The sequence below is a fragment of the Rhamphochromis sp. 'chilingali' genome, assembly GCF_963969265.1.
Source record: "Rhamphochromis sp. 'chilingali' genome assembly, chromosome: 17".
Taxonomy (NCBI): Eukaryota; Metazoa; Chordata; class Actinopteri; order Cichliformes; family Cichlidae; genus Rhamphochromis; species Rhamphochromis sp. 'chilingali'.
In genome coordinates this window covers 495,601-523,100 of record NC_137944.1, presented here as the reverse complement: position 1 = coordinate 523,100, position 27,500 = coordinate 495,601, and the positions used below count along the sequence as shown (strand labels likewise).

Below are 27,500 nucleotides of genomic sequence, written 5' to 3'. Positions count from 1 at the left end.
GATATCCAAGAAAGGGTCTCCAGTATGAAGAGTTGGACAGCACCAGGGCCCGACATGGTTCACGCCTACTGGCTGAAGAAGCTGACTGCACTCCACGAGCGTCTGGCAGCACAAATGAACCAGCTGCTAGTTAACGAGAGACACCCGGAATGGCTAACTGAAGGCCGGACGGTCCTGATCCCCAAGGACCCCAAGAAGGGACCGGTCCCCTCCAACTACCGACCAATAACCTGCCTCAGTACTACATGGAAGCTCCTGTCAGGCATCATATCGGCTAAGATGAACAGGCACATGGGTCAATACATGAGCGGGACACAGAAAGGAATTGGCAAGAATACCAGAGGTGCAAAACACCAGCTACTGGTAGACAGAACAATCAGCCGAGACTGCAAGACCAGACTGACCAACCTGTGCACTGCCTGGATTGATTACAAGAAGGCCTATGACTCAATGCCCCACAGCTGGATACTGGAATGCCTAGAATTGTACAAGATCAATGGGACCCTAAGAGCCTTCATCAGGAACTCAATGGGGATGTGGCGTACAACACTAGAGGCCAACTCCAAGCCCATAGCACAAGTTACCATCAAGTGCGGGATCTACCAAGGAGATGCTCTGTCCCCACTGCTGTTCTGCATAGGCCTGAACCCCCTCAGTGAGATCATTAACAAGACTGGCTACGGATACCGACTACGGAACGGAGCAGTTGTCAGCCACCTCCTGTACATGGATGACATCAAGCTGTATGCCAAGAGTGAACGAGACATCGATTCACTGATCCACACTACCAGGCTATACAGCAATGACATTGGAATGTCGTTCGGACTGGAGAAGTGTAGTCGGATGGTAACAAAGAGAGGGAAGGTAGTCAGAACTGAGGGGATTGAACTACCAGAAGGCAACATTGCAGACATAGAGGACAGTTACAAGTACCTGGGGATCCCGCAGGCAAATGGGAACCATGAAGAGGCCGCTAGAAAGGCTGCAACCACCAAGTACCTGCAGAGGGTCAGGCAAGTCCTGAGGAGTCAGCTGAATGGTAAGAACAAGATCCGGGCCATCAACACATACGCCCTGCCCGTGATCAGGTACCCTGCTGGGGTAATAGGCTGGCCAAAGGAGGAGATAGAAGCCACTGACATAAAGACAAGAAAGCTCCTGACCATGCATGGAGGGTTTCACCCCAAGTCCAGCACCCTGAGGCTGTACGCTAAGCGGAAGGAAGGGGGCCGGGGACTGGTGAGTGTCAGCACCACAGTCCAGGATGAGACAAGGAACATCCAAGAATACATTGGGAAGATGGCCCCAACTGACCGAGTGCTCAGTGAATACCTCAGGCAGCAGAAACCCAAGAAAGAGGAGGGAGACGAGGAACCATCATGGAAGGACAGGCCCCTGCACGGTATGTACCACCGGCAGATAGAGGAGGTGGCTGATATCCAGAAATCCTACCAGTGGCTGGACAAAGCTGGACTGAAAGACAGCACAGAGGCACTAATCATGGCAGCACAAGAACAAGCTCTGAGTACAAGATCCATAGAGGCTGGGGTCTATCACACCAGGCAAGACCCCAGGTGCAGGCTGTGTAAAGATGCCCCAGAGACAATCCAGCACATAACAGCAGGGTGCAAGATGCTAGCAGGCAAGGCATACATGGAACGCCATAACCAAGTGGCCGGCATAGTGTACAGGAACATCTGTGCCGAGTATAACCTAGAAGTCCCGAGGTCAAAATGGGAGATGCCCCCAAGGGTGGTGGAGAATGACCGAGCTAAGATCCTGTGGGACTTCCAGATACAGACGGACAAAATGGTGGTGGCTAACCAACCGGACATAGTGGTGGTAGACAAACAGAAGAAGACGGCCGTAGTGATCGATGTAGCGGTTCCGAATGACAGCAATATCAGGAAGAAGGAACACGAGAAGCTGGAGAAATACCAAGGGCTCAGAGAAGAGCTCGAGAGGATGTGGAGGGTGAAGGTAACGGTGGTCCCCGTGGTAATCGGAGCACTAGGTGCGGTGACTCCCAAGCTAGGCGAGTGGCTCCAGCAGATCCCGGGAATAACATCGGAGATCTCTGTCCAGAAGAGCGCAGTCCTGGGAACAGCTAAGATACTGCGCAGGACCCTCAAGCTCCCAGGCCTCTGGTAGAGGACCCGAGCTTGAAGGATAAACCGCCCGCAGGGGCGTGCTGGGTGTTTATATATATAATATTCTGTAACTCTGTAACTTCTGTCGGTGCTGTGCTTTTTTGGAAATCGAATTTCCCAGAGGAACCCACCCGAGGGATTAATAAAGTTCTATCTAATCTAATCTAATCTAATCTTCTTGTGGACGACTGTGCACCACGAAACTCATGGATTATGGGAAAGATCATCAAAACTGTTCCAGACAAGAAGGGTCTCGTTCGCCGAGTACGGATAAAGACAAAGACTAATGTTTTGGACAGACCCATCACCAAGATTTGTCTGCTTGTGGAATCTGAATGGGCTAGTGGTAAAGACAAAGCCCCTACGATGAGCCATGTGCTAGCAACCTCTGGCTCTTTCCTTCTTTCTCTCTTTCCTTCTTTTCTTTCTTATTCTTTTTCATCTGTTCTTTTGGAAATGGACAGAAACCAGCCTTAATATACTTTGCAAAGCTGATTGGCAAAGTATTGGACAATTCATTTGTCTATAAATAATATTTTGTCATGTGTTTAAACATTGGATATGTCTAAACGTGATTCATATTAAGTTTGTAAAGTTAAAAAATGTGGTAATTGTTCTAAGGCAATACATTATTAGAACAATTAGGGGCCGGTAATGTAAGCGCCAGACGTCTGCTTTATATTTTTATTTACGATTGAGTTCATGTTTGTTTTATAATTCATAGATTCATTACATAGGTCATCTTTTCAGGATTAATAAATGTGAAAATATATGTGTTTACATAAAGTAATTTTAAGTCACTGTTTTGGGATTGGAACCTAAAAGGGGGTACCTCTCACTTTAAGTATGTAAGTGCAATAGTAGCATAAAACCCTGTGTGAGAGGGAAGGGGAGGAGCATGGACAGAGAGGTTAGGAGTCTCACGGTTTTCTGACCGTGTGCACAGCTAGTTCTGGATAACTGCTATTTTTTGGAACTTTCATGTTTTTTAGGAAGGAGTTCATTGTTACATCTTCAGTTTGTAATAAATAAACAGTCTTCAAATCATAATGCAACTGGAAGCATTTCTTTTGGAAACCAGGAACACGCGTCAGCCATAGACTCTTCTTTTTTGAACTTGGTTTATTGGAAATTACCCTACATAATTTATTGATGCTTTCCTCCAAAGACTCAGCAGCAGATAAGCTGGAAGCTTGGAGAAGCGAGATCCAAGAGGACATAGATGAAGACAACTGGAACCAGGCTTGCTTAAAAGCACAAACACAAACAATAATGCTTTAAACTCCTGCAATATAAATGGCTCATGAGAACCTATATAACACCTGCCAAGCTCCATGATATGTCCAATGATATTCCAGACATCTGTACTAAATGTTTAGTTGAAAAAGGAACTCTTGGAAAGACGTTATCAAATGTCTGTCGGACGTGTTTAAGGTAAAAATCCTTTTAAAAGGTAAACTCTGTGTACTTGGAATATACCCAAGGGAATTTGAACAACCGGAAAAAAGAAGGAAATAGCAGACTCTAGGCCTGGAAAGACTAACATATATTGCCAAGGGCAAACTATGGGACTTTGTGAATATGTGGAAGCCATATATGGATATTTTAGGGAGTGGAGGTGAAGGACGTTTATGAAAAAGAAGGAAAAGAAGAAGGGAAGGAGAATCTTGTTTATCCTAACTCCTTGCATTTTTGTATTACTGTAAGAAGTCATTTCTACATTTGTAGAAATTTGTCTACATGATGTAGACAGGTTTGATGTATGGATCGCTGTGTGAATGTGAGGATGTGCTAATATTTGTTTGTATTGTACAACAGAAAATTTCAATAAAAATATATGGAAAAAAACGGATTTGTTGTAATTACGTTTATGATTTAAATGTCTCTCACTGATCTTATTCACGTCTCCTCTGAAGCTTCTGTGGAGGAGACGTTCGTTGCTATAACTGTTGATACACTGATTCTGGGTACAGTTATTACCATGGCTACACAGTCCTTGTCTCGTTCAGGAGTATGGTGGGAAATGTTGTAAATCCCTCTGAGGCCCATTTGGTATGTGTGACACTGAGCTGGATAGATTTCATTTGCTTATATGATTAATCATTTTTAGGTGTTTGTGAAGGACACGCACTATTTCCCAATAATCCTCGTCATCGTCTCTTTAAAGTTAAAATAAACAAATAATGATGTTTACAGTTTAACAACAAACCTTTAACCTTCTGAGTGCTATTAGAAAGTTAACAATCAAACACTGCAAGAGTTTTTCAAACGGCCGTTTTATGCCAGCAGACAGTCATTTTTTAAATTGTTCATAATGAGTCTGTTATTGGTGGATACAGAGATGTTATGTCTGTGAAGGTTCTCAGTCATCCAGGTCATGTAGTCTGAGGAGCTTGGAAAGAAAAGCGTCTGGACTTCTTTAAGTTTCTTGAAGACGTTTCATCTAAGAAGCTTCTTCAGTTCTAAGAGCAACTGGTGGAGACTCCCCAAGGCTACGTCCACACTAACACGTTTTCATTTGAAAACGCATCGTTTTCTCTCCGTGGCCTCCCGTCCACACTGAGACGGCGTTTTCGGTCAAGGAAAACACAGCGTTTTGAAAACGCTCTCCAAAGCAGAGACATTAGAAAACGCCACTTGCACGTTGCAGTTTGGACAGAGAACCTGGAGCTTTTTCGAAAACGATGACACATTTGAGTCATGTGATGCAGTCATGTGACCAATTAAACAAAGATAGTGGAGGGCATTATACAGCTGTTGTTGTGTTTGACAGCCCTGTTAAAGATTAATCAGTCTGCACGGGCTCCAGAGAGCTTTTCTTCAAATTCTTTAATTCTCACTCACTTTTGCAACTTTGTACTTTTGTGTTACTCGCAGCAACAACTCCACCTCATTGTGAGTCCATTTAAAAAACTCGCTGCTTTTCCTCCACATTTTGCCGACGTTTCGAAGAGCCGGAAAGTAACTAAGCGGCAGACAAAAATGAGGCAGGTCGAATCTTCTTGCGCTTCACGCATGTGCAGGACTGGAACGGAAGCACTTTTAGCCATTTCGATGTGGACGCACAACTCTGTGAAAACGACTGAAAACGCTAGTGTGGACGCAGAGCATTTTCAGGCGAAAACGCCGTTTTCAAATTTAACCATGTGAGTGTAGACGTAGCCTAAGAGGGTCATGGACCTCCTATTGATCCTCTACCTAATCACACAATCAGGAACAGGAGCAGAAAATGTTCCCTCTAAGCCTGACGGGAAAAAGAGGTACACACACATCCTGTCCTCTTCCTCCAGCCATAAGAAACATCGATTCTCTTCCCGTATTTAAGTCACAGCTAAAAACACATTTTATCTGCTGTCAAGTTCTGTTTTGCAATTTGAACTTATTTTATGTATTTTATGACTATTGCTCCTTTTATTCATTTTTATTCTTTTGTAAGGTGACCTTGGGTTTTTGAAAGGCGCCCTCAAATAAAAGGTATTATTATTATTGCACTTATGCCCACCACACACTCAGACACAAACTGGTTCATCACAAACACAAACTGAACAACACAGCTGTGCAGTGCAGCGAGGAGCGCTCAGACCTCTACACTGGAGACACCACTTCATAAACACATGTAAAGGTCAAAGGTCACTCTCTCAGGATGGCAGTGTTCACATTTTGTACAGAGAAGACAGATGGTTTGAAAGAGGAGTGAAAGAAACATCCATGTCCACTGTGAATGGCCATCTTTGAAAAGAGGCGGGGCTTACCACACCAACTGTCTGCCATCTAAAATCTGGACGCCTTAACGTCCACGCACATCCTGCGTCATCTGACCTCATTAAGTCACATGATAGGGTGTGGCTAGGTTTCACAATGAGCTCACCCGAAACCTTGGCTGATTAGATAGAGGATCAATAGGGGGTCCACGACCCTCTCAAGCTGGGCTACACTGGGCGATTTTTTCAGTCGCGTTATTCAGCTCCTGCTCAAACTGCACGATTGACTCGCAGAGGTTAGAAGTTCATAGGTCACGATGCAGGTCTCACACTATACGGCCTGATGCTCTGATGCGACCTGAGTCACTCTGTGGTAAAACCGCAAAGGATTCTGGGAACTTGTGGCAAGAGGTACTAGCGCACGCAGGCTTTCAATCGAACTCAGTTACACAGCGATAAAAAGAAACACAGAAAATGCCAAGAAGCTGTTGTATTATTAACTGCAATAGGCGGTCGCATGACAGCCACGGGAAGCTGACGGGTAAAGAGATGGTTTTTCTTTTTTATCGGATTACGTCGTTGAAGAGAAATTTTTTAAGCCATGTTTCCGAAGTAAGATGGCCTGGCCTGTAAATGGCCTGTATTTATATAGCGCTTTACTAGTCCCTAAGGACCCCAAAGCGCTTTACATATCCAGTCATCCACCCATTCACGCATACATTCACACACCGGTGATGGCAGCTACATTGTAGCCACAGCCACCCTGGGGCGCACTGACAGAGGCGAGGCTGCCGGACACTGGCGCCACCGGGCCCTCTGACCACCACCAGTAGAGCCGACGGATGGTCTGGATATACCAAATATAACGTCTCAGAACCCTCCAGCTCACATGTTAGTCTGCTCCAAGCATTCCCACAAAGGTCAGAGTTTTGTAGTAGTTAATACGTCATTTTTCTTAACATAATTGGTGATATAGGTTACAAGCAAGTCTGGCGCTGAACAGAAATTGTCGCGCTATGCTCCTTTGTTTATTGTGCATAAATAGTGAATTGTCCTGACACAATATTGCGTTTCGCTTCTGTTATTATGGTACATTGACAAAAACATATACTTTTATTCACAGGATAAAACAGTTGTTTTGTATCACTAATTGTCCAGTACGATTACAGCATACAGTATTATTGTCACTGCTACATTTCTGTGATGCTACCAGAAATTATTTCCACTACTAATTAATTACCGTTGAGCTCAAAGGTCCTATTAATAAACTGTTAACGAATATGTATTTATGACGACGATTTGTGAGACTGGTAAACTTACCTCTGTTCATACGATGGTCTTTCGTTCTACACGGTGCATTTCAAGGTCCTGCACCCATCCGTCGGTAAACTGTACCTGGGCTTGTTGCAGTGACATGAAGTTACTAAACTTCATGAGTGTATGCACTCACTCCAAGAACCGTATGATTATAAATCTGAGCGTGGTGACAGTTGGGCAGCACGCTGACGTCTTTTGTCCCTCTGTGTGCTCGTAAGGGTCTGACCCTTTCACTCCTTTGATTTTTTCTTGTATCTTTTCTTTGTCTTTTTGTCGAGTCTGTCTTTGTACGGACCGGCATTGTTCTCCTTTTGTTTTGTACATTCCTTTTTTGTGCGGCAAAGAAAAAAACAAGAAGGTATTGGAACCGGAGAATGAACGTTTTGCGGTGCTGCAAATGCTTGCATTTGATGCGGTACTTGGATTGTTTTGCCACGAGTTCCCGGCATGCAGTGCGCGAAAATCACGTGATTGCTAAACAAGGGGGCGGGTGCATCCGGCCTCCTCGACTGTAATTGGTCCAGCCCAGAGCCGATCATGACCAATTGGCCAATCCAACACCTTTCATTATTTATACCCTTCCTAAAAAAAAAAAAAAAAAAAAATCCATCGGCCCATAAAAACAAAAAATCACCCGGTATGCCCGATGGCCAGTCCAGCTATGTCCATCGCTTGTGTCCAGGTCACACGCTGCACTGCTGCTTCGTCTTTTCACTTTCATTTCTGTGTCTGCGCAGTGTGAGAGGCTGCGGTGACAGCCTCACGACGGCTGACAGGATTTCAAACCAGGTTTGATTTTCTTACGACCAAGCGATTGATGATCGGGAGCTGGTCGTGAGGTGTTAATCGCTTCTCGTTACCCCACGTATACTACACGATGCACGACGCACGATGAAGGCGAAACTGATCACCAAAACGGTCGCACGACTGAAAAATGCTCAAAATGAGCCAAAATGAGCCAAAATGAGCCAAAATTCGCGTGTAAGCCCAGCATAAGGGACATCTCCCAGTAGGTCTTAAAATCTGGGACTCTCCACCAAGGGTGAAGAAACGCAGTAAATAGTAGTCTGTCCTCTGGTGTTGTACCTGTGAATCTTAAACATGCAGTGATTCAGCCTCTACTTAAGAAACCTGCTCTTAATCCTGATACTATTGCAAATTACAGGCCTATTTCCTACTTTACCCCCAAAATTCTTGAAAAGGTGGTTTACAAGCAATAAATGTCCTTTATAGAAGAACACGATACTTTAGAAGTTTTCCGGGTTTTAAAGCTTTACATAGTACCTAATCTGCCGTTTTAAGAGTTTTTAATTATGTGTTTTTACCAACTGACTCAGGTGTGTTATTATCGTGCTGTTAGATTTAACTGCTGTCTTTGATACAGCGGATCATAACATTTTAATTTCCCGTTTAGAGCAGTTGGTGGGTGTTAGCAGTGCCGATCTGCAGCGGTTCAGATCCTGTTTGGCAGAGCGGATTTCTCTGTGAAACTCGGGGAGTTTGCATCCTCTGCTGCTTCTCTGCACTGTGGGGTCCCACAGGGTTCGGTTTTAGGCCCGCTTCTTTACTCCCTACATCTTCAACACCTTGGCTCTATTTTCAGGAAACATGGGATTTCTTTCCACTGTTGTTTCCCACTTATAAAGATAAATGGCTTCTCAGTAGACCCTCTGCGTAGATGCCTTGATGAAATAAGGGCCTGGATGGCTTTGAACTTTTTACATTTTAATGAGCAGAAAACAGAAGTGATGGTTCTTGGTGGCTCTTCTGAGGCCACTACTATAGATCTTGGTTCGCTGGCACAGTATGTTGAACCAGTCATCACTGATCTGGGAGTTAAAATGGAGGCAGATCTTAAACTTGAAAGCCAGGTCTGTTGTAAGATCTCGCTTTTTTCATTTGAGGCAATTAGTCAAAATAAAGCCTATCTTATCGAAACAGCATTTTGAGACAGTAATCCATGCCTTTGTTACATCTAGGCTGGATTATTGTAACACGCTTTATTGTGGGGTTAGTGATGCGTCCATTAGGCGTCTGCAGGTTGTGCAAAATGCTGCAGCTCGTCTTTTAAGTGGAACAAAACAGTCTGAGCACATTACCCCATTTTTAATTTCACTCCTGTACATTTTAGGATTGTTTTTAAAATTCTCTTGTTTTTAATTCCCTTAATGGCTGACGCTTCACCTCAGCAGACAGTCTGGCTTAGCACCTGCTCCTGTGTGGAAGGGGGTTGGAGGATGCAAGTGAAGGAGGAGGGGGTTGCAACGGTGGCCTTTTGTAAAGTGATGGGGGAAGGAGCGTCTGTGTGAATGCGAGAACAGATCTGATTGTAAAGAGCGCCGATGTGAGGAGCAGTGTGGTGAACAGACCAGCGCTCAGACAAAAGCACATGAGTTGGCTTAGATATGGCAATTATAACCACGGTGCTGTATCTATGGGGGCGTGTCTCGCAGCTTACTTGGTACGCTCTTCCTTTGTGCCGACTCAGGCGGCATGTTTGTCCTTTCACTGAAATACATTTTAAAGACATGTTTCATTTTAAGAACTTTCAGAAGAAGCACAAAGAGCTGACTGTAAACCGGCACCACCAATAAATCTGAACTAAAATGAAGTGAAATGGCCTTTAATGACTTATAGGACATGGCAGGGCTGTGGTCTCTGGCTCCACTACAGTGAGCCAGGTGGAGGGAATTAGGCTGACCAACTCTCTCCGGCGAAGGGGGCGTGTGAGAGCACAGCTGCAAGCTGCCCTGGGAAACACGAGGTGCCGAACAGGAAGCTCGGTGGTCGAGGTGGCGAGGAGGAGGCATCGTGTGTGTGCAAAATCTGTACAATAAAGACAATTTAACTGTGAACGCTGTGTGGGTCTGTGGTGTTCACAGAACAATCATCAAGAAATACAATAATATTCCACATTTAAGCTTAAAATGTCCCGTGTGTAAAAACACATACAGTGGGGCAAAAAAGTATTTAGTCAGCCACCGATTGTGCAAGTTCCCCCACCTAAAATGATGACAGAGGTCAGTAATTTGCACCAGAGGTACACTTCAACTGTGAGAGACAGAATGTGAAAAAAAAATCCATGAATCCACATGGTAGGATTTGTAAAGAATTTATTCGTAAATCAAGGTGGAAAATAAGTATTTGGTCAATAACAAAAATACAACTCAATACTTTGTAACATAACCTTTGTTGGCAATAACAGAGGTCAAACGTTTACTATAGGTCTTTACCAGGTTTGCACACACAGTAGCTGGTATCTTGGCCCATTCCTCCATGCAGATCTTCTCGAGAGCAGTGATGTTTTGGGGCTGTCGCCGAGCAACACGGACTTTCAACTCCCGCCACAGATTTTCTATGGGGTTGAGGTCTGGAGACTGGCTAGGCCACTCCAGGACTTTCAAATGCTTCTTACGGAGCCACTCCTTTGTTGCCCGGGCGGTGTGTTTTGGATCATTGTCATGTTGGAAGACCCAGCCTCGTTTCATCTTCAAAGTTCTCACTGATGGAAGGAGGTTTTGGCTCAAAATCTCACGATACATGGCCCCATTCATTCTGTCCTTAACACGGATCAGTCGTCCTGTCCCCTTGGCAGAAAAACAGCCCCATAGCATGATGTTTCCACCCCCATGCTTCACAGTAGGTATGGTGTTCTTGGGATGCAACTCAGTATTCGTCTTCCTCCAAACACGACGAGTTGAGTTTATACCAAAAAGTTCTACTTTGGTTTCATCTGACCACATGACATTCTCCCAATCCTCTGCTGTATCATCCATGTGCTCTCTGGCAAACTTCAGACGGGCCTGGACATGCACTGGCTTCAGCAGCGGAACACGTCTGGCACTGCGGGATTTGATTCCCTGCCGTTGTAGTGTGTTACTGATGGTGACCTTTGTTACTTTGGTCCCAGCTCTCTGCAGGTCATTCACCAGGTCCCCCCGTGTGGTTCTGGGATCTTTGCTCACCGTTCTCATGATCATTTTGACCCCACGGGATGAGATCTTGCGTGGAGCCCCAGATCGAGGGAGATTATCAGTGGTCTTGTATGTCTTCCATTTTCTGATGATTGCTCCCACAGTTGATTTTTTCACACCAAGCTGCTTGCCTATTGTAGATTCACTCTTCCCAGTCTGGTGCAGGTCTACAATACTTTTCCTGGTGTCCTTCCAAAGCTCTTTGGTCTTGGCCATGGCGGAGTTTGGAGTCTGACTGTTTGAGGCTGTGGACAGGTGTCTTTTATACAGATGATGAGTTCAAACAGGTGCCATTCATACAGGTAACGAGTGGGGGACAGAAAAGCTTCTTACAGAAGACGTTACAGGTCTGTGAGAGCCAGAGATTTTCCATGTTTGAGGTGACCAAATACTTATTTTCCACCCTGATTTACGAATAAATTCTTTACAAATCCTACCATGTGAATTCATGGATTTTTTTTTCACATTCTGTCTCTCACAGTTGAAGTGTACCTCTGGTGCAAATTACTGACCTCTGTCATCATTTTAGGTGGGGGAACTTGCACAATCGGTGGCTGACTAAATACTTTTTTGCCCCACTGTATGTGTAAACAGACACTATCACTGCATACCAAAAACATCAGATTCCTTTGAAAGCATTGTTCATGTAGCTCGTTCCTAGCACTTTCCTTTATACAGAGAGATATTTGAAGGATTTTGGAAAAGTTAAAGCTTTCCTCCACATGTAAAATACATTTTTACCTGATCTAGTCTGACTGATGCTGACTGATAACTGCTGCTGTCTGTTTGCTGTAGTGGTGTGCGGATCGACACTGAAATATCGATTCTTCTGATACCAGTAATTTATGTTCTAGAATCCATCCATCCATTCGCTTCCGCTTATCCTTTTCAGGGTCGTGGGGGGCGCTGGAGCCTATCCCAGCTGTCATAGGGCGAGAGGCGGGGTACACCCTGGACAGGTCGCCAGTCTGTCGCAGGGCCAACACACAAGGACAGACAACCATTCACACTCACATTCACTCGCACATTCACACCTAGTAGCAATTTGGATTATCCAATTAACCTATCCCCACAAGCTGCATGTCTTTGGACGGTGGGAGGAAGCCGGAGTACCCGGAGAGAACCCACGCAAACACGGGGAGAACATGCAAACTCCACACAGAAAGACCCCGGCCTGATGGTGGAATTGAACTCAGGACCTTCTTGCTGTGCGGCAACAGTGCTAACCACCGTGCCACCGTGCTGTTCTAGAATCGATTCTCATATTAAAATATCGATGTGTTAGTACTCTGGAGTAAATTTGTAGTTTTTCATTAACAGGAACACAGTGGAAAGAAACTATATCATTCGGATTGTCTAAATTGGAAGGAACTACTTCCTCTTCCGCCTTTCATAGTCATGTGTGAAACAGGGCTGTATAACTGTGTCACAGCCCCTGGTGTGCGCACTCGCAACAATGGCTGAGTGTAATTGGAGTCATGTGGGGACGTATTTTACCTCCACAAACAGCCAAGACGTGGTTTGCGATACATGTGGCAAGAAAGTGAGATGTTGTGGTAACACCGCTGACCTCGTCAAACACCTCAGAGTAAATCATATCACAGAATATGACGAGCGTATGTTGAGGCGAACTGAAGAGGAGGAGAGGGACAGGTGGAGGACAGGGGCAGGTGGAGGACAGGGACAGGTGCTGCTAGGGCGAGACAGACGTCTCTCACGGAGTCCTTTAGTGCAGCAGGCAGGCTACGTGTTCAAATAGCACAACTTCAGGTTTTTATTTCTATATGATCATTCTGCATCATTAAGCAATGAGAACAAGTAGTCTGATGTCCTGTAATCATTATGAAGCTATATTATTATTACAATTAAATAATGCAATTCTATGTTGTATTATGAAACACAATGAAACATTACGTTTTTGTACAGAGTATCCAGGGTGGTATCGGGTCAGTATCGTCGATACCACCCTGGATTTTACTTGGTATCGGATCAGAAAGGGAATCAGTGGAATCGCACATCACTAGTTTGTAGCTGCCGTACAAACATGCGTGTCAGAGGTCTCTGGTTCCTGGCGTCGTGCAGCGCACCAATAATTCTGCTTTGTGGAGAAAGTGTGAATAAGCATGTTTGCGCTCTTCCTCAGAGGATCTAAAAGCTCATCCACGAGCTCCTCTGGCTGCTCGGATCACAGGATCTTGTTTCACATGAGATCGTGTGATTGTTGGCCTGTTACGGCCTGTTATATAACAGCGAGTGTCCAGATACCTGTGAGATCTTTCTGCTTGCCACACGAGCTGTCCGATGCAGGCTGCTTTCAAATTTCATCAGAAAGAGAAAATCAACCTTGTACATCATTTCAGCTCATTTCTAGCTGCTGCTGTTTCCAGTGGCTCACTGATGATGGATGCACTGATTTCATGGCGGGGACCCTTGGTTACTGATGGTGGAGCTCTACCAGGAGCAGCAGCTTCCTGAGCTCTGATTGGTGAACGCTGCTGTCTGCTCTGCTAGCATTGGCTACTTCTACATATGCACTGGTCTCATTACATTCAAAACTCCACCCTTCTGTAGAAGGAAGGGGGTGGCAGAGGGTGTAAAGTGGGCCGTGTTGTTCCTCATTGTTGTCTTACAGGCTGGCTTTCTCTTTAGCTACTTTGTTGTTTCTAAGCTGCAGTGGTATTGTTTCTGCATTTACTTGGATGTAGCTCAGGAGGTCGAGCAGGACATCTACAAGTCTGCATGCCAGATATCCTTAGCAGCATACTCATACCAAGTTGCTCTCTGAAGCAGGATATAGAACAGAATGCCTTTTACTGTCACCATACACACAGTGAGATACAGAGCAGCTCCCACTCAGCGCAGACATATGAACAGTATTTTAAGTGTACAAATATACAAATCAGGAGAAATAAATAAATAGTGTTATATGTTTACAGTGTGGTTTACTGCACAGTGCTCATATGAATGTGTGAGTGTTGTATAAAGTGCCATATAAGTATGCCCAGAGAATGCAGCAGGTCCTAGAACTGACTGCATATATTAAGGCTGTTGAGTACTGCTGTATGTGGACAGGGTAGGGTCTGCCTTACGATGAGGCGGCTGTTGTTGTGATCGGGCGCTGACATGACAACGAAGCGGTCCTTACATGCACCTCTAGCCTGCACGTACCGCTGTCTGTCAGACAACGCTCAGGGCAAAGTGCCATCTGGCGCCTGGTACCCAAACACTTTGTTAAAGCCGCTTGATAACGCTGATGAAAGAGCGCGCTCTCTAACTGATGCCTGTGAGGACGAGTGCACGCTGACACCGCTTTCAAACAGGACCTGTTCTTTTCGGATGCTCTGAGGTGAGCGGGTGAGTGATCCTCGGCATCACACGAGCTGCTCACGCACACATCCAGCGCCATTTGCAGACAGGTACACCTACCGCCCCTTTTATTGTCCCACGCTCAGCGCCGGGCTGTAGTGTTGACTGAGTCACGGCAGCAAAATGCAGGAAAACGGGTCAGAAAAACAGCGTTAGTGGAGTTTGGATGATTTCTGCATGGTAGAAGGTCGTGTCTGATGATACGGCGATGATGTAACAGCATGAGCGGATGCACTACTTCTTTATCCGTGACCACCGCAATCCGCGCATTCGTGTTACACAACCAGCGCACCAAGAGATGCTTCCGTTTCGTGCTTTCATACATTATGAGCATGAACAGCACCGCGCTCTGGTACCCAGGCCTGCAGCGCTCACAGCAGAGCGCATCATCATCATCATCATCATCATGAGGACTGGACTCTTTGATTATTGTCCGGTGAGACGGAGAAAAGTTCTTCACTTCAGTTCAAGCGCAGCAGAAGAAAGCAACGAGGTGTGGATGCTCTCGGTGGTTTTATAGCGCTGCTGTCTGCTACATGCTGCCACGTTCATTGTTGTCACAGCACATCAGACACATCTCACTGCTACTTCATATTCATTCAGTGTTCCAAGTCAGACACTAAAACAAGGCAAAGAACACGATACACGTCTGCAGACTGTTTCTCAAGGTTGTGGTGATTTTATAGTATCTCTCTGCAGTTTTGGTGCGTTATTAGGCCTTCAAAAATTTCACTGTCAAGGAAGCAAAGTGTGACTGTTGAACCTGTTCAACTGCTCATTATCACAAATATCTAACTCAGCTGTTCAATGCGGAGACACGTCAAAGTTCAAACAGCGTCAGTATCGTGGTGCCAGCAGTAACTCAAATAACACTCATAATAACCACAAAGCTTCAAACCGTGCTGCAGATGGGTGACAGCAGCAGAGGCACAAGGTGCTGATCTGAGACCAGCGAGCGAGCTCACAAAGCTGGACGAGCACAGGAACATATTTCATTCTGTGACCAGCAGTGTTGGTCAAGTTACTTGAAAAAAGTAATTAGTTACTAATTACTGATTACATCTCCAAAAAGTAATCCTGTTACATTACTGATTAAGTAATTAGTTACTTAGTTGTTTTTCAAAAACATGAGTTACAACCTGAATATGTAATAAAGCAACAGTGTTAGCTTTCAGCCGTGTTCGACTGTTTCTGCATAATCCATCATATGAAACTGAATCCAATGAAAAAGTATTTTTTAAACTTGTTTTATTAGTTTTCATCTTTTTAACTTTATGCATCAAGCAAATATTAAATTATTTGCAACATTCTCTGACTGGAAGAAACGTGTTTAACATGGAAACCTATCGTCTGCATGTTCCAGCAGATAAAATCATGTTTTGTGTTTACACTCTTTCAAATAGATGCGAGTAAAACACAGCAGAAAATAAATAGAATCAAAGACTCAGCAGCTCTTAAATCTATTGCCACCTGTTTATCAGGAGTGGGGCGGGTGGAGGTTTGCCCACAGCGGTCATGTCAGTGGGGGGTCCGGGGGTTTCTCTGTGAATGTCACGTTGCCGTGGCGGCGCGCTCGCTGCTCGCTCAGATTTGAAGTTTCATTTTTTCGCTGCAGAAAGAAGTTTCCTTCCCACACAGAGTGCACAGCAGACGCTGATGTTTGTGTCACTTTTAACAGATTCAAACTCACAGTAATCTGATTACTTCCGCAACGCTGCACGGTCGTACTCTCTCCATCACTCCATGTTATCCACGTCTGTTGCTGCCACGGACGTCACACGCTCGTACGTCATTGTCACGAGACACTCTCACAAACAAAATCACAGTTTAGTAACGCTGTACCGCAGCGTGCTTACGGGAATGTAACTGTAATGTAACTACTTTTTCTGCAATAGTAATCCCTTACTTTACCCGTTACTTGAAAAAAGTAATCTGGTTACAGTAACGTGCTACTCATGACAAACACATCGAATGTGTCCACCTAACCGTAGGGAGGTTCTTCTTCTGACCTGCTCACTTTCAAACTCCTTGCTCTGCACCTCGAGCACTTGAGATCTTGTCTCTCCAGGATTTTTGTTTATTTATTCGTTAATGAAAGTTTTGCTACATTTCATCATCGTTTCTTTTCCTTCGATTATTAGTGTTTATTTAGTTATTGTCTTGCTTTCATCAGAAAGAAAGGTCATTGATAAAAACGATTGTTAACTGAACGATGGTCTCTACCTGCCCAGCCCTCAGATGCTCAGAGCTGTGTGTTGTTTCTATGCTGACTGCCTCCATCGTTGTCACTGATGCCTGCTGATTCGGTGTGACCTCATACTCCCCTCTCTTCACACAGATGCTGTGCATGGATTCACGTGTTTTTGTGTTTCAGAACTTGTTTTTCCTTCGCTGGATAACGATGAATCCTTGCCACAGATTCATCTGGGTCAGGTCGAATTCCATGTTTTTTTCTCTCCCCAAACACGGTGGCACTGTGTAGATCATGAGTGTGTGAGGAGGGAGGCTCATGCAGTAGTTACTGATTAACATCAGCATCCTCTGTGCTCCACATCTGCACACTGCAGCCTTTAATCCCACCCAGATTATTTTAAAGCCGCTTTTAGCGCTTAAGCTCAATTTTAGCGCTCTGACACAGGCTACCGTGCAGTCAGAAATACAGATACACTTAAGTACGTTTTACTCTTTGCTGATGTTTCCGGTGAACCAGGCCTTCCTTTCAGCCTAAACCTTAGCACCTCTTTTAAACTGCTTGGTCTGTCTTGTCATATCACTTCATGTCACTGACCTAATTTGAACCTAGAAATCCACCTAATGATATGGATGTGTCACTGTGATTGTTGGTACTGGGCCACTATGTGCCCAAACACAGGCCTCATGCCTTAAAATCTGTGTCTATATCTGTACTTTCAGACAAAATCAAAGACACCATTATATAGTTTGACTGTGCACTATATAAAGCATTTCTACCACTTCTTGGCTCTGATCTCACTATACTCTGACTTATTTAACCCCTCCTCCACTTGCCCTTCGAACCGCCGTGGTGGCCAGCGTCGAAAATGCCATCGGTCGGTGAAGAGGGACCTTCGAGGAACGTTGAATCCAAGATCGAACATGGCAGCTAGTCGATGAACGACGAAGAGCGAAAATCGCCCGGGATCAGACGGCATGAAATAAACAACAGCAAGCCGCAGAGGAGTGGTACCGACGCCCCGATTGGCAGGTGAAGCGAAGCTGTCGAAGGGATAAACGCAAATGGGTCGAGCGGAAAGCTGCTGATCGGAACGATACGAGAACGCTATTCCAGATCGTGCGCGATCTTACCGTCACCTTGACAGCAGACCTCTCCTCATGCAGAAAGACCACGATAAGCGCTGGGTAGCGCACTTCAAAGATCTCCTGAATCAACCTGCCCCAGATATGCCTTTGTTGGATGATGACTTAGCCAAAAATGATGAACTCGTTGTGGACACTGGTGCCTTCACTTCTGACGAGACCAAGGCGGTGATCAAGTCTCTCAAGGGTGGAAAGACAGCCGGCGCTCTACAGCACAGCGACTGCGGGCTGTGACGAGCATTAGACATGGAGCCCGAGCAGGTTATTGTGACATAATGTCAGTAATACTGTGTCTGTCTTTCCACACCTCAAACAGAGAAGACAGAGAAGTGTCTTATAACCATTATAATGGTGCCAACTGGTGCTAACTGGGCCTTCTGAAAATTGTAAATGTAAAAAGCAAGTGTGCTTTAAAACACATGTCGATTATATTTCAGCAGCAGTCACTTTTATATCGTTGCTCTTTTAGAAAGCCAAATATGTCTCATGTCACAAATGTATCTCTTTGTTATCCTTGTAACTTTCATTTATACGGATTCAGTATTATTCTAGTTAGTTGATGGTGTTCGGCGTTTTATGCTTGAAGCATAAACTGTACATAAAAGATGGCCACCGTGATGTCACCCATTGTTTAGCGAGGTGTGAGGTGCTGAGCCGAGTGTTACACTGTTGCTATCCTGTTGTGTTGCCACGTGTGAGCAGCATGTTCCTGAGAAACTCTGGGCCAGTGCTTCCCGGTTAAAGGGTCACCTTACAACGCATCATTCATTTATATTCTTTTTGTTTTTAGACCATATTTTTCTAAATGAACATCATTTTATGTTCAATATTCTAAATCGTGGAGTCTTTTTTTCCAGGCCTACACCGTATTCATTTGTCCCGTACTTGACTAACTCGCCTTTAAACTGAGCTGAGTTGCCTAATTTCGGTTAATAACTCTTTGGGAATCACCTTGTTATGTTTTGTTTGTCAAACTGGGTTATCTTTGGCATTTTTCATAGAACCACAGAAATGAGAAAAGGTCTGTGCGGTTTTTTTGCTGCTGGTAACATAGAGCCTAAAGATACAGTTTAAGATGTGTTGTTTGCTGAGTTATGTGTTAGACACATCACAGGTTCATCCTTTGAGTTCGGTGTGTTTTTTATGTTTGACTGATTCATAGGTCAACAAAACAAAACACTATTGTCCTGGCGACGGTGATATGTTCAGGGACTGGAGTGAAAATGAGTTAAAAATGTAGCCAATGTCCAAAGAAACACCGAAAGGCTTTCATTAAGAACAACGGCTCAACTCTGCTGAAACCTCTTCCTTACTTCCTGATGTGCTCAGTGTGTTTGGCAACATCATTTCACACACAGCAGCACAAATTAAATCTGCATACTTTTTCTTTATCGCACCAAACCGACCATGTGAACTGTAAAATACAGCGTTTAGCTCTCATCACGGTCGTCAGTGTACCTGGAGCTGTGGCACTCTGTCCTGTCAGCACTCGTGCAGCTACGCCCGTGTCCACTCAGCACTGTGGGCTGCCAGCAGCTTCTGGAACTTCATGTGCTAGTCGTGTTGGCTCTCCACCTTTAATCTATGAGCATACCTTAAAATAGTATCAGAGACCGTAAGCGTATCCAAACACTGAGGCTGTATAGCAACTGGAGATTCAGTGCATTCAAAAATGTGTTTTTGTCTTTTTGCAATGGTTGCAGTTGTAATTTTTTTGTATATGTTTTCACATCATGTCAATAATGTCAGTTTTCAATTATACATGAGAATCAGTACAGTCGTTGTGAGAATATATAGTTAGAATAGTTTTAAATGCTACTGCATTTGGATAAATAAAACTGGAATGAGTCAGTCAGCTGGGAAATAATACTACACATCAAAGAGTTTTAATGCTTAATGCATGTTTCCTGCTTTGTCATTGAGCCAGTCATGTCACCGCCAGTGCCAGAAGGTCAGCTGCAAGGTCATCAACTGAAGCCCTAAATCTGTCCTGGCTCAGGCCAGAGCCTGTTTGGCCTCTGATTCAACCAATCAGCCAGTACCACCCCCTTAAATGCTGATTGGTCAGCTTGTTTATGCGTGAATGTGTGACTGGTTCACCTGTATTTCTTTGTTTTATCGAAACACACACTGTTTGGTATTTTGTGATGACCCCGATGCAGGCCACAAGCCGAAACCCGTTGGTCAGCTAACAAAGTTGTTCCCTGGTGCTTTAAGTGTCACTGGAGTCTTCACACCACCACATCAACTGGAGGTCGCCATCCATGGATGTTTTGCCCCCTATCCCAGTACATCTCCCAGTGGGGGACAGTGGCACACCGGGGATGTCTCTGTGGCACCCCCAGCAGCTGCCTTTACTGTGGTGTTGCCTGCTAACTGACATCCTTCCACCAGAGCCAAAGCCAAAAGCTTGCTTTCTCAGCCTCCTCTCCTAATGCCTTCATGGCTTTCTGCAGGTTTGGGCCGGTCACTCATGAAGTAGCTGGACAGCTGCTTTGCCCACTATGTCCTGACACCCAGCCTCCACAGGGTAAATCCTGGCTTTGCTGTCAGGTCCCTGGCCTCTGCCAGTTCGGTCGTCTCTATCTGCGGAGAGTTGTTGTTATATCTCTTGGGAAGAGGAGCTTCTCCTTGAGGTTCACCAAATATCTGCCAGTCTTTACCAGCTGACATCATGCTAAAGCTAAAGCTCATGCTCGGCCCGTATTTATTGATTTTTCTTCAGCTTTTAATTCTATCCAGCCACATCTTTTAGTCGATAAACTTCTTAACCAGTTTAAACTTGATTTTAATCTCGTTGGTTGGATTTTAGACTTTTTAACTGACAGATCTCAGTGTGTGAGAGTAAACGGCTGTTTCTCCAAATTCATTTATTTATATAGCACCAAATCACAACAACAGTCGCCTCAAGGCGCTTTGTATTGTACAGTAGATCCTACAATAATAGATAGATAGCTGACTCTGAAGTATGCCATCACACTACACATCTTGAGGACTTCCTGACTTCCTTGCCACCCGAAGCATCCCTGGGACAGTGCCATCTTTTCTCCTTTTCATTGTTGCGTCCTTTTGTTATGAAAACATGCAGACTTGCCATGCTGTCCTGCCTACAGGACGCCAGCTGCCATAGTAAGCACTACTAAACAGGCAGGGCTATGGAAGGGAGTTGTAGGCAGCACTTATGAGAAACCTGAGCTTATTGTCTGGCATCCTTCAGATCTCTGCCCATCTGAGGCACCTGTTAAAAGTGGTGTCCCATCACGTCCAGGAGCCCTGGCACCTCTTACCTTTATAAAGAAGCATTCCTTCTCCACCCTGGGGACTTCATCCACCACCGTGGTCTCCTTCTGTTTCTTGCTGACTTGGAACTGTTGCGGTGCTTTAATCTTATTAATTTACCATTTTCTCTTCTGGTCAGAATGTCAAGTCATTGAATGATCTAGTTTATGACCCAATAGCAGTAAAACACAGTACAGACATGATAATGCACGAACAACGTTGTTCATCCATGGATGTAAATATATTTTCTCCAGTTGCCCGCTGAACCCTGGTCACTAACTTTTGACTTTTTTACATAAAGATTCTGGTTAGTTACTTAGGTGGGTTAGCTTCCAGTGTCTTGGAAGTGTTGGTCCTGGTATTAAGCCAGAAAAGGATTCTCACCATCAACTTTATGTGCCTGTAGGTGTTACAACCTGTCTGTCCTGATTTTAACTAGAGATGGCACGATACCACTTTTTTATGTCCGATACCGATACCGATATCATAAATTTGGATATCTGCCGATACCGATATGAATCCGATATAGTGTTTTTTAATCAACAAAACTGTTTTTTAAATATCTTGCTGCATTTTGTATAAGTTCATACTCAAGTTTAAAACAACAACTACACTAAAGCTATTCTGTTATACCTGTATGCAAAAAAAAAATATTTCATAGTTCAGCAATACTGATCAATCTAATAAACTTAAACCTACACCATCCTCTCTATTCTGGTATTTTAAAGAGTACTTAGCGTAAATATTAAGCAACCTAACTAATAGGGTTCCAACTCCCAGCAACAACAAAAATAAATAAATAAAAAATAGGGAACCACCCCTCACGCTCCACCTCATGATGCTTAATCGACGTAATCAACCTTAATTTGATGCAGTGTGAAAAAAAATGCACAGAAATCAATTATTTTTCAAGAAATATTAAATAGATTCAACATCTTTCTTCAACAAAATTGCAGACTGCACAGATGGTACCTTCCCAAAGGAAAAAGTACTATAGCTTACTAGGGTATATTAGACTTAATAGTCACTATATGCAGTAATGGACTTCTATTCATTTTACATCAAATTAAAACTTTGGGTGTAAGATTCAGATAAATATTAAATAATTAAAAGCGAGACATTTTAAATGAGAATAAGAAAGAAAAGTATGTCTTTGTGCCCCCTTTTCCCTGTTAATGCCCTATCGGCCCCCCTGGCTAAACTTTGCTAGATCCGCCCCTGCACAGTTACCAGCGTCAGCTGTAGAAAAAGATCCTCGAGTAGAAAGTAATATTAAATACATTCTAACAACAGCTGATCAAGCTTAAACGTGCTGCTGTTGTTCAGCCGCTGGTTTCCTCTTTCTGGTGCAAAGTGGGCCAAAAACAAACCAGAGAGACGGACTCGCGACAGAAAAGCCGATCAGCTGATCATTAAGCAGTTTCATGATTGAAGTAGCAGCAGGAGAGGCAGTCGCTCCATATATCGCTTGTTAAGCTTAATGCAGGAATGCTTTACAAACATTCAGAGATGGACTTACACACTTGCTTTACTTCTCTCGGGGATAACTTTGTCGGAGATGAAATGCCGGGTTGCTAGCGAAGCTCCAAATGCTATCCAGACCACCGACAGGTCCCGCATGCCACAGCCGCTCTATCACGTGATGCATACTGCTCCGACTGCTAACGTTCTGAGGTGAGTTACGGCGTGTTGCAAGTTTTGTGAGGTGCTTTCCTGATATTTAATGGATCAGATTACATTTTTTATTTTTCTCCGATATCCGATCCAGTAATTTAGGTCAGTATCGGACTGATACCGATACGTAATATCGGATCGGTCCATCTCTAATTTTAACTGACAAATTGAAATAGTAGAGACTAATATTCCTGTTATGGCAGCAGGGGCTAGTGCATGAAAATGGACCCAAATACAGACAGAGGCAAACTGGTAGGTTTTATTTACAAAGACACAAGAGTAACACTTAAGCACCGGAAACATGAAATGAGAATCTAACAGGAGTCTGAAGCAGTCACGGCTCGTGGGTCGGGGATAGAGGTCACTGAAACGGAGGGAGAGAAATGCTGAGTGAGGTAATAAGGCAACTGAATGGCTTTCTAGTGTCTCACTGGCTTGCAGGTGTAGCGTGACATGATGGGGAAATGGAATGGTCTGCCATGAGAATTTGGCGGCGTGAACCCGGTCCAGAATTGTGGAACGGGCTGCTGCAAGTAAATAGCGCCGATTCACGAGACCAATACCCAGATCAGGGTCAATCTCCAGTACCGGCGAATGGCGACCTCCACATCCCAGGCAATGAACCCAATCTTGCTTGTAGCGGGGAGAATGGTTGGGACCTCAGAGCGATTGTGTCGGTGGCGAACTGGCGTGATAATGCATTGGCTTTGATGCTCCGTGAGCGTGGACGGTAGGAAATAAAAAAGTTAAACCTGGCAAAGACAGTGACCCACGTGCCTGCCGTGCACTCAGTCTCTTAGCTGTCCTCAGGTAAGTTAGGTTTTTATGATCCATCCAGATAGCAAACGGCTGCTTGGCTGCCTCCAACAGATGCCGCCATTCTTTCAGAGCGAGCTTTACTACTAACACCTCCCTGTCACCCACATCATAGTTCTCCTCGAGATGACGTGAGAAAAGCCACATGGTGTTCCTCAAGAGTCTTGGAAAATATCTGAATGTCATCTAGGGTAAACAAACACGAACCTGTCCACAAAATCCCTGAGAACATACCAAAGCTTGAAAGATGGCTGGGGGTTGGTTAGCCCAATCGGCATCACCGGGTATTCAAAGTGGTGTATTGAATGCGGTTTTCCATTCATCTCTTTGTCGGATGCACTGCGGAGGTCGAGTTCGGTAAAAATAGCAGCTCCGTGAAGAGTGTCAAACATGGAGTTCATCAAAGGCAGTGGATACTTGTCTTTGATTGTGATGTCAGGCCCTGGTAATCTATGCACGGGCGGTTCTGTCATTTTTCTCCACAAAAAGAAACCCGACTGGGAAGCCCATCCATTTTTCCATGGCCGCTCGTTTGGGTCCGGACACATTGCAGAGAAGTCTGGTGGAGAGCGAAGCTCCAAGGAATAGTTCAATTGTGCAATCGTACGGTCTGTGAGGTAGGAATGAAAGGGCCGTGGTTTTACTAAAAACTTCTTGAAGGTAGCTGTGAGGTGGCTGTAGCTCAGGAGGTGGAGCAGGTTATCTGCTGGAGGAAGGTTGGTGGTTTGTTCCCTGCCTCCACCAGTCTGCACCATTAGTCTGCTAATTCCAGTTAGTATGTCTTGTAGTTTATGTATTCCAAAGTGAAAAATCATGAATAGAAACAAAAGACTGAATGCATCTGTGAAAATAAAGCAGTAACGGGTTTGTGGATCTCAGGTTCCAGTTGAACTTGCAATCTGTTGAGTGGGGCAACAGACAGAGCCCCGAGTAAATAATGTAAACAAAAGATGCAGTTTGTATCTAAAGTTTGTCTAATCGCATGAGGTTAGCAGTGCTAAAGTATCAATGAAAGCAGCAATGCCTGTGGAAAGTCTGAAGAGGCCGAGGACCTGCATGCAGCAAGTGTTTGAATTCACACACTGATCACTCATGTAAAAACAATCTAGTTTTCTGTTTCATAATAAATTATATGTTCAGTTGATTCAATGGCTTTTCATCTCTTAATAATGATCAGAGGTTCCCAAAGTGTGGGGCCCGCCCCCTGGGGGGGGGGCGCAGAGCCATTGCAGGGGTATGAAAAAAAACAAAACGCTTGGACACTGCTAGCATCATGGACAGGTTTTTGACGGGGCGCCCACGCAAACGCAAAGCAGGAGATGAAGCATCGCTGAATATGTTTCCAAACCAACTTCATTCCAAGCCAAATGCTAGACAATATGGTGAAGCAAATCCTCCCTTTGGCTTCACCTGCACAAGTGCCGACGTAGGTCTCTGCGACAGAATTAGTTTCCCTGCGTCGGCAGCAGCGCTGGGCTCTCAAACTCACGGACAAACAGGATCCCACAGCTGTTTATGTTTTTGAACCCATTTTGCACAGAGGGGCATTTTTTGAAAACTGTGTTGACAGCAATGTTGAACATTATTACTCAGGAAAAAACAACTACATGTAAAATAATGACACCGTGACGCCTCAGCCTTTGTAAATGGAGGGACAGTAACTGTGTGTAAAACCTGCAGACAGTCAGATTAACAGTATTTGTCTCCATTCTGCTATTCATCTCATGTAAACAATAACGTGGCCACAGCGTGACGTGGAAAAAGGCACATACCTTTGACGTTGCGTGACGAACTCTGTATTCCAGTATTTAAAAAAAACCTCAGTTTTCGGTGATTCGAAACGCCGGTTACATGTGGACGAAAGGTCCAAACACACAGAAACAGCTCTGTGTGTGGACGCAGCGTAAAAGAGTTAGTAGCTTATTTTATTGCTACCTGTAATTTATTGCAGTTTACTTGTATTTGCTTAATTGTTTACTAAATGTTTGAGGTGTGAAATAAACTGCAATGGAGTTTGAAAACAAAATATGGGTGTGTGTGGTTGGAGGATGTGTTTGTGCGCGGGGGGGGGGGTGCTACAGCAGCAACATTTCTGACTGTTGTGCTTCATCAGCTGATGGTCATGCAGCCACCCACCTGGTGTAATTCCCATAGGACCACATTAATCCCAAACCGAGCTGGGGATGGGATCACTGTGACAAGCAGACAGGAAAACGACTGTTCTGCCAGAAGAGTGACACGTCCAGCAGTCACCACGAGTTTTATGTTGCCATTAGCATCATCTGAAAGTGAGAGTGTAGCTTTCACCCCTTTAGCAATAGTGGTGAAAAACTGACACTGCAGCCCAGTGTGGCATCTTAAATGAAGATAACGTGATGTAACGCTTGTAATAGTCAGGTCAGATGTTTTTGTTGTCTCTCTGTGATCGGGGTTCATTTTACATGCTTTCTAAAAGCCAAAACACAACCTCTATTTTTTAGCCACTGAGCAGTTTTGTAATACTCATTGAATAAATTCCCAGTTAATTCAGCATCCTGGTAACCATCCCACAGACATTGTCATTGTACAGGAACTTTGATAACTGCTGCATTTATTACTTCCAGGCTGGACGACTGTAATTCATTATTATCAGGAAGTCCTAAAAACTCCCTGAAAAGCCTTCAGCTGATCCAAAATGCTGCAGCAAGAGTCCTGACAGGGACTAGAAAGAGAGAGCAGATTTCTCCTGTTTTGGCTTCCTGTTAAATCTCGTATCAAATTCAAAATCCTGCTCCTCACATACAAGGTCTTAAATAATCAGGCCCCATCTTATCTTAATGACTTTGTAGTACCATATCACCCTATTAGAGCACTTCGCTCTCGCTCTGCAGGCCTACTTGTTGTTCCTAGAGTATTTAAAAGTAGAATGGGAGGCAGAGCCTTCAGTTTTCAGGCCCCTCTTCTGTGGAACCAGCTTCCAGTTTGGATTCAGGAGACAGACACTATCTCTACTTTCAAGATTAGGCTTCAAACTTTCCTTTTTGCTAAAGCAATATAAACCACCTTAAGGCTGCTAACAACTGAATTGACATTAGTGTATTTGTATTTGCTGGGTTTTGATCCGTTCTGTTGCAGAAAAGTTTGAAAGGTTTGATCTCTGAGAAAACATTTCTCTTATCAGTCTGATTGTGAATTGGTAACGCTGTTATGATGGACTGATGCATGATGGTAAAGTATCCGTTTTTTAAGCTCCACAAAGCCAATCTGCCTGAACCATGAACCTGTCTGATTTCATTTCTATTTTCTGATCTACCTCCACAGCTGTTGACATGACAACAGACGAGGCAGAAAGTCACCAGAAAAAGCCGAGGCAGCAGGAGGAAGCTGGCCAGGGCGCCAGACCTCCCACTCCAGAGGACGACCAGCTCCGACCTCAAAACCACAACCCTGCTGGCCGCGGTCTCACACGCCTCTTTTCCTCCCTCCTGAAAAGGCGTTCACAGTGTGAGAGCGAGGGTGGAGAAAAGGAGGACAAGGAGGAAGAAGCTAAAGCACCCATCGCTGACCCCGAACCTGAACTAAAAACAGAGGGCGAGGTCGCCCTTGACCAGCACTCAGTAAGCAGCGCTGAGGCTCAGGTCAGCCTGTGTTGGTGACTGTGTTACAGACTTAGGTCTTACCTGTGATATGTAAGGAAATGTGTCATGGATCGAGTTGCAAAGTATTTCTTATAGGATGCGTCAACTTTTACATTACTGAGCAAATCATTTTCCAAACCTGAGACTCTTGACTGTAGACGGTGCATGAAGCCTCCTCCCTGCTCAGGCTACAAGAGAAACATTACAAAGGTGGTGTTGGGCTCCTTCAGGTGTAGCCTGGATCACCTTTATAAAGTCTGATTACGCTGT

At 44.5% G+C, this 27,500-nt stretch overlaps 2 protein-coding genes across 10 annotated transcripts in view; one reads left to right on the top strand and one right to left on the bottom strand.

The window, feature by feature from the left end:
- The window catches only part of LOC308384291 (uncharacterized protein), a 31,228-nt gene extending 23,397 nt beyond the window's left edge, over positions 1-7,831 (bottom strand). The window contains exon 1 of the mRNA XM_080862787.1: positions 7,172-7,831. The gene's annotated coding sequence lies outside the window, so the exon portion shown is untranslated. The remainder of the gene's footprint in view (positions 1-7,171) is intronic.
- Positions 7,832-14,341: 6,510 nt separating this feature from the next.
- The window catches only part of epb41a (erythrocyte membrane protein band 4.1a), a 57,064-nt gene continuing 43,905 nt past the window's right edge, over positions 14,342-27,500 (top strand). For 6 of the 9 annotated variants that reach the window (XM_080862582.1, XM_080862576.1, XM_080862584.1 and 3 more), the window contains exons 1-2: positions 14,342-14,496; positions 26,914-27,230. In XM_080862582.1, coding sequence (XP_080718708.1) covers positions 26,922-27,230 — 309 coding nt within the window. In that variant the 5' untranslated portion in view covers positions 14,342-14,496; positions 26,914-26,921. Of the gene's footprint in view, positions 14,497-14,535; positions 15,002-26,913; positions 27,231-27,500 lie in introns of those variants that run through there. The other 3 variants (XM_080862580.1, XM_080862577.1, XM_080862578.1) reach the window with 3 other exon arrangements.